General features: G+C 36.9%; 1 protein-coding gene across 1 annotated transcript in view; it reads left to right on the top strand.

Annotated features, from left to right (window-relative positions):
- Nucleotides 1–12,547, top strand: part of LOC117399821 (ras suppressor protein 1) — a 49,840-nt gene that overhangs the window by 16,195 nt on the left and 21,098 nt on the right. The window contains exons 4-7 of the mRNA XM_033999206.3: nt 715–835; nt 3,184–3,302; nt 4,421–4,503; nt 4,791–4,905. Of these exons, the coding sequence (XP_033855097.1) occupies nt 715–835; nt 3,184–3,302; nt 4,421–4,503; nt 4,791–4,905 (438 nt within the window). The remainder of the gene's footprint in view (nt 1–714; nt 836–3,183; nt 3,303–4,420; nt 4,504–4,790; nt 4,906–12,547) is intronic.

Here is a 12,547-nt window from a genome sequence, read left to right as displayed (position 1 = left end):
AGAGAATATCTTAAAACCTGCCTGCAGTCTATAAGAAGTGCTCATTTCAATGCAATTGCAGATATCCTGCAGTCTATCATTAGCACTGTCCTCCGTACGAACCACAGGTTACATTTAGTTACTTTTAGTTTGTTGCAATTGACCAAAAACGTTGAAGAAGCTCCCCTTTTTCTGCATTGATGGGATTGATTGCTCATAAAACCTTTGTGTATCTGAAGAGGAGTTAGTTCAGGGATACTATGACTACTAAGCAAGCTGTATAGTTGGGTATAATGCACAATAAATGCCCCACCCACAGGCGATGACACTTGTTCCCATATTACTAGAAAACCATTGTACTGTAGTGCCACCTAAAACTGTCAATGGTGTCTACGTTGATAAAATGCGTAACTCTATGACCGCATCCTGACATCACCCTCAAATTTGGACCAACCCTTGACTAACATACTAATTGGCAATACATGCCATCTCTTTCTGGAGTTATTGCATGTCAAAAGAGCATTTGATGTAGAAAAGAAAGGACAACAGAATGTCTCTTCCAAATTGTAGACATAACTAGATTTTTGTAGACTGATCCATCTTGCACTTAAAAACAGTAGGTTTATTTTTGAGTAAGCCCTTCTTAGTTCTGTGGTATTTATTCCTAGATACATTGATTTGTCACTATTTACTGTACCTGTTATTTAGTAAAGCGTTCTCTTTTTGAATACACAGCTGTTCCACCAAACATAGCTGATCTGAAGAACTTGGAAGTACTGAACTTTTTCAATAACCAGATTGAAGAGCTCCCAACACAGCTAAGCAGCCTTCAGAAACTCAAACACCTTAACCTGGGGTAAGTATGGACTTTATCTCTCTCAGCACTAGTAACTAAATTGTGTCAGTGTCACATAATGACAAATAAATACAAATGGGCATACACATCCTGTATGGATATATTCGATTAGTTTACTTGTCTATTGGGTTACTGGAGTTATCTTTTCTTTACTGCTAGGGCGGTCTGCAGTTTTCATTGGAGTTATTTTTCCAGCAGGTTCAAGCGATTCATCTTGAGAGGGAAAAAAACGAATCTCCATTAATCTTGGATTTAATTGATACAATTACTGCATCCATCTTATTTAAGTTTGTATTATTATTATTATTATTATTATTATTATTATTATTATTATTATTATTATTATTATTATCCATAAAACAGCCCAGCATAAAAACCCTGTTTTCCTATTTCTGGATCCTATTTGTTGGTCCCTCTTTATAGTTTTATATTTATTTAATCCAGCATTTGTTTAATCCACCAACTGCTAAATAACAAAGAACATAATTGTAAATAATATCATTTAAAATAAATGTGGTTATTGAAATAAAACAAAGCTACAATGTTAACAGGTCTATAGTTGGTAGCTATCAACCTTGCAACAGCACTGGATATAGTATCGTACTTAGCTTAATTCATGGGTTTGCAGCGATCCTGAATTTCTAAAAGAATACTCTGTTGAAACTTGACAGGTTTCATTTGTTGTTGTATTGTTCTTGTCCGTAGCAGAACTACTACTAGAAAGTGTATTTTGAGAAGTGAAAGCATGCTGAACAGCAGACTTGATGCACTTCTGTGATACTGGAACTCACTTTGACATTAGATACAAGAAACCCTCTTTCTATCCAATGAATGTGGTTCCGAGGCTAATTTTATATGCAAACTATGACTGCACTCATTCCATGTTGGCATGCACGAGAGTGTACTAAAGTGGATGCTGCAGGAAATTAATTACAGTATGCCAAGAGGGACAAGACAGGAGTGCGATTTAACGTGCGTTAAAAAAATGCATCCCCCAAAAACTAAACGTTTAATCACATAAGTTAACTGCGATTAATTAACAACCCTAATCAGTGTGTATGTATGTATGTATGTATGTATGTGTGTGTGTGTATATATATATATATATATATATATAATATATATATGTTATGTAAGATCCATTGTTAATGCGTATCATACTGAACATCTCCTCATCTTCTGCCATTGCGCACATCCTGCTTTGTGAATGAGGCTCTTCTCATTTGGGAAGAGGCAGCCTTGTGGGGGCTTGTGGGAGCTTCTGGAGCCTTCCTTTGTCAGGGTCATAATATATCCCCATACTAGTGTATGTTTTAAAGCTTTTTTTCTCTAAAGGGGTTTTTGTTTGGTTCTAAAATTAGGAACTGCTTGAAGATATTTGTTTCATAGATTACTTTCTTGTCTCATTTTGTTGGTCACTGATTATAATGATCATCTTCACAATACAAGTAACACACCATGGAACTACTTCCTGTCATTTTCTAGTAATGTATTCCCTAAATCTTGCTCTTTTTGGGTGGCAAATTTGGGATTCATACAGTGTGTTTTTTGTTTATGTTCACATGGTTTTTAACTTGGATGTTTACTGTGTTGCTTCTTGTAAATAATATAAAAATATATATTACTATACTGTATGTAGAGAGTGAAGACAGAACACCTGTGATCACCTTCATTGTTATATTAATTCCATGATCACCTTCAATGTTGCACAGCCACATGCTGCTGTTAACCTACGCAGTCTTAACAAATGTGATATTGATGGTTATTGTCACCAGAAATAATTTATGTTTTGAACACAAAAGGATTTTTTTAAAGAAGTTTTATTTATCTTTTTTCTTCTTTGTTCAACAAAGAAGAAATGATGATGTTCATTCAGAGCAAAATGGAGTTGTTTACCTAGGTGTTGGAGGATAATTTAGAAATATTTTAACAAATATGTTAAATATATTGTGTGAAATAACTGTCAACTTGTTTATTTTAGTAGAGCATATTCCAATGTATAAGCTTTCAAAAATTCACGTTCCGGGGTGCCTTTTTTAAACTGGTATCCGCACTGCCTGTCAGTGATCAGGTCATAGAAACACACAAAAAAACATTCATTTTTAATCCAGGGGTCTGTATTGTTTGTGCAATGTACAAGTACAACCCAGAAAGTGTCTCCAGTGCTGACTTTGCTATTATTTTGCTGCTGTATGTTGACTGGAAAGACAACGTATTTTTTTGCTCCTGGTTAAAAATCAAGATTCGCATTTTTCTATATATATTTTTTTTGTTTTGTTTGTTTTTTTCTGTGTAAGTGAAAATGCTGTGCAGATGTGTCATGGTAATGTCTCTGTTTTGTAATTTAGCATGAACAGATTAAACTCCCTGCCCAGGGGATTCGGGTCACTGCCAGGTCTAGAGGTTCTTGACTTGACCTACAACAACCTCAACGAGTCCTCCCTCCCTGGAAACTTCTTCTACCTCAGTAAGAAAACCCTCAGATTCCTCACAACTAACTTTCCACATTGTAACACAGATGGAACTGAACATAGAGATGTTCATTACTCCACATACTCTAATGCAGAGAGAAGCTACTGAAACTCTGTGTAGACATTGCACATGCATCCATTGAGATATACTGTATATTCTTTTTATTAAATATAATACATGTCATTCAGTAAAAAGAAAAATGGTATAAACCTTTTTTTTATTATTGGAACGTTCAATAACACTCACACTTTGACAAGGACTAATTGCTATTTGAATTACCATTCTAGAAAAAATGTCAATCCCCTCTTTTCACTGTTTGCTAATCACTCATCAAGTCTGAATCCTAACTGTCAATTCAAGGTTTGATTAATTACCTGGCAAGGTGCTGTAACTGTCATAAAATATTTAACCATTTATTTTGTTTTTGTAGGTGACAAAATATTTTTTCAGTCTTTTTTTAAGTTTAAAATAACAGCAATAACATCTAGTACAGGAGTACTAATATAGCATTTATCAAATTCAATTTGAGTGTTTTAATCTTCAAATGACCACATCAGTTCTGTGCCACAGCTTCACTGAACGATAAAGGAGCACTGCCACGTCATTGATAGCAGTACTATCCACACAAGTGGAGTTAAACTGCAATACACACAAAAAATAATCTGAAGTGGTCAAGTCCAATCATTTTTCAGAACGGGCAGGTTCTTTATCCTACTATTTGAAAAAAGACAGTAAGAATGCCTTTTTTATTTTACTACAATCCACATGCCTGTAAAAAAAGCAGTACCCAATCATGACAAAAGGAATTAGGGTCTGTGTAATGTGACAGCCCTAATCTGAAAGTGTGTGCAGAGCCACTGACAGGCTTTAGCAATGCTGAAGTTGTTAATTGTGTCAGTCCGTTCTGGATATGGATGTTTTCCTCAGCACGGTGCTCACACAACAAGCCAGTAAATCTAGGTTTGACTTGCTTGTTATTATTGGGTGCCCTGGGTATGTCAGAGGCTTTTCACCAAGCCACAGTTATTAATCAAACTTGGCTTGTTTTATTGATCAGGATCAAATGGTCTGGTTTAATGTCACCCTGTTTATATATTGCTGTTTAATCTGCAGCCACCCTGCGTGCACTCTATCTAAGTGACAACGATTTCGAAATCCTGCCTCCAGATATTGGGAAGCTCACGAAGCTGCAGATTGTGAGTAATTTATCTAAATTCGGGGAAAATCAATTCACTTTTCGCAGTCTTGAATCGAGTCAATTTGAACAGCGATTGGGTTTATTTTGCAGAAATAAATGGCAACACCTGGTGTTCCAGGGTTTGTTCATCTGCTGAGACTCCTAAAGAAATGAGGAGTAAGAAAAGGGAATGGGGAGGGAATGGGGAGAGGAGGCTGAGGGAGGGGGGGTCGGTGAAAGTCCTTTTTATTGATTATTTAGATTTCTAATTGAAAACTGGTCTAATAGTCTTGCATTTCCTTCTAGTTGAGTCTAAGGGACAATGACCTTATTTCGATGCCTAAAGAGATTGGGGACCTCAGTCAGCTAAAGGAGCTCCATATCCAAGGGAACCGTCTTACAGTGTTGCCCCCTGAACTGGGTAAGCATCAGACAATACCATTCAGTTTTAATTTCTAGGGCGCCTGCAATGAACACAGTATCCATAAGGTAGCAGTAGGGACAAGATTCAATGTGTGGGTCCGTTTACAACCTCAAAATTTACAATAAGAGAACGACTATCAATATCGATTTAGGTTTCGTTAATATATTTGAAATCCATACCATTTCCCAGCAGTGGAATAATACTTAACCGCCTGCAGTAGCATCTACCCTTGGCTTTCAATGGTGAAATGTGTTGTGTAGAGCAATATTGATCACTATACATTACTAGACCCTGGTTGCTTAGCTAATAAAGGTCTGTAATGGATCTCCTCAGAGTGCTTGTCTGCACAGCTCTGCTGTTTTCATGACTCCATCTGGGCTTTGTTTCTAAATTGGCATTCCCAGAGGAATTTGGGCATGACCATTGAGATAATAAAGGAACACGCTGTACAGTGGTGGCAATTCAAGCTGAACTGTTATTTCAAAGCACTCATTCTAAATGTTCTGCCTTATTTTCTTTAAAACTCCCAGTTTGAGGCAGAAATCTTTGTTTTCTAAATACCATTGTAAAGCTGTTTTGTTAAACATTTAAATATTGAATGCAATCAAGTCAAAGAAGGGAAAATGAGAATCAGCACTTTGTACATTAGACTGCAGGTTTCTGATGTCAGTTACAGTTTTTGGTATTTTTATTTATGTATGTATTTATAACCTCAACCGCTTGCTAATACCTGTTTGTATGCTTAATTTTATTACACTTTTTTTTTTATTCAAACATATGTGCTGCCAATATGGCAATATAGTGATCCACTGTGAGATGGAGCCATGTAAAACATCACCCAAATACTGTAACTATATAGGGTATGTGATTACCTCTTTAAATTAAAATATTGTCAAGTTTGTTTTTAATCAAATGTTTGACTAAACAGGCTTCAATAATTGTGTAGCAAAACCAGTATCGCTGTTGAGACATTCAAGTTCACTAGATGATGTTCAAAACCTGAGCTATAGCATACTGTTCAAGATGTAGCTGTAAGGGTGCTGTGTGTTGCACTGAAAAAAATGCTATTGTGAGCTTGTCCTTCTTTAGCTCATTTATCATGCTTTGCTAAATCTGACAGGCGCGCTCTGCTTTGTGCAGAATATGACTTACTGTTTTTATAAATGTTCCTTCTTACTGGTGTGGAATTAGAGACACTGCAGTCTTCCTTGATGTAAAGGTCCCGTTATATCTCCGGATTGTCTCCAGTTTTACCTCGTTGCGTCACCAGATAAGAGGTAGAACCACCTGTGCTGAACTCAGTTATGGTTGGAGGCTTTCTTAAAATCATTCAATTTGAATGCTTTCTTATATGCACAGATTTTACTATTTTTACATAACATAGCGGTTTGATATCTCTGTGAGCTATTTCACCCTGTGGAAACCAGAAACAGTTTTGAAAAAAGGGAATGACTCTTTGATAGGGCTGTGAGACGATAAAAAAAAACTAATCGTGATTAATCTCGTGATTTAAAATAAATGTAGATAACACTGTGTAACAAATTTTTAATTTTTTTTTGTTCCTGGGTAGTAAGTGTTATTTCCTAATTGCTTATGCCTCAAAAGTATAGAAAATGGCTATTATTCCCCACAAACTTTGCTTTTGTGACCAGGACAGCGATATTTTGAAATTTACCTATTTTCCAGAACATTCCAGATAGATTCAGTGCTGAGTAAACTTGGAGTAACTTCTAGAACTTTCTAGAACTTTCCAGTAATATAAATAGTAGTATAAATACAGGGGCCTTAAGCCCACCAGTTCAGTTTAGTTCCAGCTGCCTAAGTGGATACATATCTGTATTTTTCTGAGATGGCATCAAGGTCATAGGAGACTTCAAAATGGTGGCATTCCTGATGGGTCTCCAAGGCGGTTTTACCAAGTTTCCCTGCTATGTTTGCCTTTGGGACAGCAGGGACACCAAGACGCACTACCACAGGCGGGACTGGCCACAGCGGACTGAGTTCTCTGTGGGGAGGAACAACGTCAAGTGGGAGCCACTGGTGGACCCCCGGAAGGTGCTGATGCCACCACTGCACATCAAATTGGGCCTTATGAAACAATTTGTCAAAGCTCTAGATAAGGAGTCGGCAGCCTTCAAGTACCTTCAAGACTTCTTCCCTAAGCTGTCTGAGGCAAAGGTCAAAGCCGGTGTCTTCGTTGGACCACAGATAAAGAAGATCCTGGAGTGCAATGAATTCCCCAAGAAGCTCACTAGTAAGGAGAAAGCAGCTTGGAACAGCTTTGTTGCAGTGGTTCGGGGCTTCCTGGGCAATCACAAGGCCGAAAACTATGTGGAGCTGGTTGAGACTCTGGTGAAGAACTACGGCACAATGGGCTGTAGGATGTCCCTCAAAGTCCATATCCTTGATGCTCATCTTGATAAATTCAAGGAGAACATGGGAGCGTACTCGGAGGAGCAAGGCGAGCGCTTCCACCAGGATATACTGGACTTTGAACGCCGCTACCAAGGACAGTATAACGAGAACATGATGGGAGACTACATTTGGGGGCTGATTTGTGAAAGTGATTTACAGTATAATCGTAAATCTCGAAAAACTACTCGCTTCTAAATGTTCTGTAGTCATTTTTGTATTACTTTAGTATAAATACATGTTAATTTGGATTCATATGTTAATTTTTCTGACGAAGAGACACAAATTCGCCCGTTTTCTCATTGGAAATAGGTAAATTTCAAAATATCACTGTCCTGGTCACAAAAGCAAAGTTTGTGGGGAATAATAGCCATTTTCTATACTTTTGAGGCATAAGCAATTAGGAAATAACACTTACTACCCAGGAACAAAAATTGTGTTACATAGTGTAATCTTATTTAATCTCGGTTTTAATAATATATTAAACCGATACAATTACTACATCCATCTAATTTAAATTTGTTTTATTACTGTTGTTGTTGTTGTTGTCCTTATCCTTAACTTAATAGAATTGTGTAAAATGTATTTATTTAACCAGGAAATTTACCCATTGAGCCCACCACCAAAATGTACTAGGGGCAAAAATTTAGAAATCACAAACACAACCAAGACAATAAAATGTGCGGTTCAAGCTAGATCAGCAGCATACAGAGATCAGAAGACAGAATAAATAGAATATCTATTTTTAAATGTGATTGTGCACTGAAATAAAAAAAATAAAACATAATAAAATCATAAATATATAGCAAATATAGGAAAGGAACTGTTCATTGTGAAGAGAACACTTAATCATATCATCATATCCAAAAACTGCAAACTAACAAGAAAAATTGGTAAGCTTTACATACTATGCCCCAAAAAAAAGCTGCAACGCAGCCTCTTTAAATATTATCATACTTCGCTTGATTCGTGGGCTTGCAGCGATTTTACCCACATTTTAAAAATTATAAATGGTTCACTTTCCTCCGGTATAGTTCCCTCAGCACTTAAGGTACAGTGCTGTGAAAAAGTATTTGCCTCCTGTCTGATTTTCTGCATTTTTGCACATTTTTCACATTGTATTTGTTCAGATTTTTTTGTGGGTTGTAGTAGTATATAGAGGGAATCTGAGAGAAAAAATGACACCAAAGTTTGGTGCTTCTTTCATTTATTTGGTATGCAAGGTAATCAAACATGCAATCTTCAGGTGTGAAAAAGTTATTGCCCCCCTAGTTAACTCAACCCAATTAACCCTTTGCGGTCCATTTATTAATCGCGCGTCAGGCACGCCAGGTCTAATTCATTTTCACACGCGCAGTTAATTTTAGACGCGCTGTTTAAAAGTTTTTTTTTTCACAGTCAAACGGGTTTAAATGGCCCTACATATCAACAAAGCACACACTAGGCATCTCCAGCCCCGCCCCACCCTTTCGTTTGCTATAGCGTTCAGCTATGTAAGAAATAAATAATAATAATAATAATAGTCGTACATACCGATCGATCATCTCCGGATCACTCGTTTTATCACCAAACTCCTCAATAATGCGATCCAAGTCATTATTCTATTACTATAACATCTCAAAAAAGCTCTGCAAATGTCAGTGTTTTCTGTGCGCTGATTCAGTCAGCCAACTTGTTTACTTCAGACCGCCCCCGTTATCTGATACCTGATACCATGTATGACTATTCATGAGATACGCCTTTTTTTTTTTTTCGACTTGTCTCGGCTCCTGTCGCTCCCACTCGGCAATTGAATGGTTTTCTCGGCTTTTTCCGGCGAAAAAACGACTAAACACCCGTTTATTGCGTTGCTATAATGATGTCGGACCCAGTCCGACAAAGGACCTGTGAGGAATAATTGCAATGTCGGACCCAGTCCGACAATGGACCACAAAGGGTTAAACGAGGGTGACGATTATACGAGGGCGGCCTTTATTAATAATACTATGCTTTACAAACGCTGCAATATTTTATTAAATGATTTAAGGCATTTTAGAAACGGCACCATGAGAGGCTCCGATCTGCAGCACTATACTCCTGTGTGTTTTTGGGGCTTGAATACGGTACATTTACTGACAGTTAACGAGAGCCTATTAGGTGGGAGTTGGGAGGTCAGGGGAGTACTGTACCAGCGAATCAGGGGTGTGTATTGGTTGCTATGGGGCGGGACAAGAGGAGGAGAGAGAACGCTATGTGATGCAGTTGTTTTTCTTAATGAAAAATATTACCTCTGAATATACAGGTGTGGCTCATGCATTAATTAAGCAAATAACATCCCAGCATGCTTAGGGTCATGTATAAAAATGCTGGACAGGCCTGGTTGCCTATAATTATGGCTAGCATGGCTGCAAGAGGAGACCTCAGTGACTTTGAAAGAAGGGTGATTGTTGGGGCGCATTTGGCAGGAGCTTCAGTGACCAAGACAACTCAACTTGCTGATGTTTCACGAGCAACGGTGTCTAAGGTGATGTCGGCACGGAACTCCGAGGGAGAGACATCATCGGCAAAGGGCAACAGTGGGTGGAAGCGCATACTCCAGGATCATGATATCCATGCATTAATTCGAAGTGGAAGACAAAACAGGCGAGCAACTGTAGCTCAATTGACTGAAAATTCCAACCTGAGGCACGAGCAGCCAGTTTTATCAAAAATGATTCGCCGAGAACTCCACAGAGCGGGATACCATAGTGGCCCAACGCCCTATTAAGTGACTTTACATTGGTGTTTCCATTTTTTTTGTCAACTACCTGTATATATTATATTACTTAGAAAATCGGACAACCTTTAGAATACATTCGGTTTGTAGAAGCTTATTTAGGTGATATTTTAGTTCACAGTAAACATAAAAGAATAATTGACAAAATAGGTTCTACGAACATGTGCACCAGTAGATGTAAAGTGTGTAAATACATGGATAAAAGTAAAAATATAATTAAACACAAGAACACCACATATCCACTAAAAACTAATACCTACTGTAAAAATAGCAATGTTGTTTATGGAATAGCCTGTGAAAAATGTGATGAAATCAAATATGTTGGAGAGACTTGAACTACTTTATATAAAAGAATTCAGAACCACCTTTCATTGATTAGAAATAAAAAAATGAATAAACCAATAGTGCAGCACTTCACCAGTCAAGGACATGACATAAATGATGTAAAGTTTGTAGTATTAGAACAGCTAAAGTTAGACAATGCGACATATAGAAGAATAAAAGAAAGTAAATGGATAAATAGACTGAACACGATTATGCCAGTGGGACTCAACAGAAAAGAATGAACTAATTAACTTCAATAAATATATAACATTTAAATAAATAAACTAAATTCATTCAAAAGTTGTGCATGCTGATGCGCTGGGGGGGGGCAAATCAAGACTGATCCTCAAAGCCAGCATTGCATGATATAATAAAAATATAAGTTTATGTAAAGTAATGTTAATTAGAATTAATACAGATTCAAAGATAGAAGTAAAAATGATGTCACAATATATAGAACACCATTACATCATGTAAGAATAAATCATGGATTTGAATGTAAACAACATGCCGTCAAAAACCTATAAATACCTCCAATGTTTTGATTCAGACACAGGCTCCCTTGAGAAAGATATGTACAACATATCGAAACGTTGGGCAGCTGGCTCTCTGAGCTAAAATTTAATATATATATATATATATATATATATTGTAGTGTATATGTACATGTACAATAGGTTCCTAATAAATCTATATGCAGTAAAAAAAATGTTTAGCAGATAATACATGGGTAGTAAACAGCGCTTTCTTTTTTTCTTTTTTTTTGTGTAACGCTGTATCTGGGTTTTTGTTTTGTTTCCCCTGCTTTTTGTTCTTAGATTTTTTTGGTGGCTAAATGAGGCAGGCTGTGTATAAAATGTATTTTTCTGAAATGACCTTGTTCTGTTATTTGGTTTTAATAAAATCTTTAGATTTTCGTATACCTTGCAAAATATTTTTTATGTTCATCTTTTATTAATACCAGTGTTCTAGGGAGGTATGTTTTTTTAGTTGTAAGTTTCAAGTAAAGAATACAATGAGCTAATTTGCAATAGCAAAACAAACCTTTGAATGACACATGATCCTTGGTCAGAAGGGTTACCGCTAATCGCTGTGCTGTCTGGCTTACCCTAGTGGCCTTAGCCTAGCAACTGAGCAATGAACAGCAAGAGCCTGTTTCCAGCCAGCCATCATATATTGTAAGAAACAGCGGTTTTAGCTTATTAGGTTCTCTTTGTCACATTGCTTAATCCCTCTGCCTGCTGCTTGATCCTTGTTAGAATGCCAGGAATGCTCAACTCTAATAAAGGAGATGGGTGAGACTTCTAGCTGGGAGCAGTGAAGCGAGAGGCTGTTAGGGTTCTTGCTGTCTGACTGACATCGGGGGTCAAACACATTCAGCATGCTAGTGTTTAATAGAACATACCTCACTGAGCTGGCTGAGAAGCTTGTGAAGACTTGTTGATCGACTGGTTTGAAGCAACTGTCATTCCTTTAAACATTGTGACAGTCCAAGTACAGTATTTGTGAAAGGTGAAGCATCCCTTTCTGAGGCTTTTTCCAGTTAAATTCATACTTGTTAAATATGATTTTAACTGTTTCTTTCACCAATGTTACACCATTTTTTAGAAGCTTTAAAATACAGTACCATATTCAAAAACAAAATAAGGAATCCTCTTGTTGTTCCCTGATTTGGTTATTTTAATCCAGAGATGGACTTGGATTGCTGCATTGTTTAGTGTATTTTAATATAATGCCTTGTGTTTAAGCTTAGAATCACGTGTCTATAATTATTTTACTGCGGCAGTATGATGCTATGTAAAACAGACCAGGATGGTTTTAATTCAATAAAAAAATAACATTTCATTTTTATTATTTTATTAAACTTCCCTGGGTCCTGTAAGGTAAAGTTGGTACAGTATATTGGAGTGATATATTTTTATTATTAATATTTAAGAGCATCACTGATAAAAACATTGTAATTGTAAATTAAACTGAAATGCACGTCTGGTAATATGTTATGTGAAAGAAAGAATTCTGCTTCCAGCTTGTAAGATGTTGTCACCTTTATTGACGGCTGGTGTCTCCAACCTCCTGTCCTAATAAACAGAATTGTGTAGAGGGAGAGAGCTGAGCAATTTAGCTTTCCTAACAAATTTAGATCGATAC

This window comes from Acipenser ruthenus, chromosome 4, assembly GCF_902713425.1.
Source record: "Acipenser ruthenus chromosome 4, fAciRut3.2 maternal haplotype, whole genome shotgun sequence".
Lineage (NCBI taxonomy): Eukaryota > Metazoa > Chordata > Actinopteri > Acipenseriformes > Acipenseridae > Acipenser > Acipenser ruthenus.
This window is presented reverse-complemented; position numbering and strand designations above follow the sequence as displayed.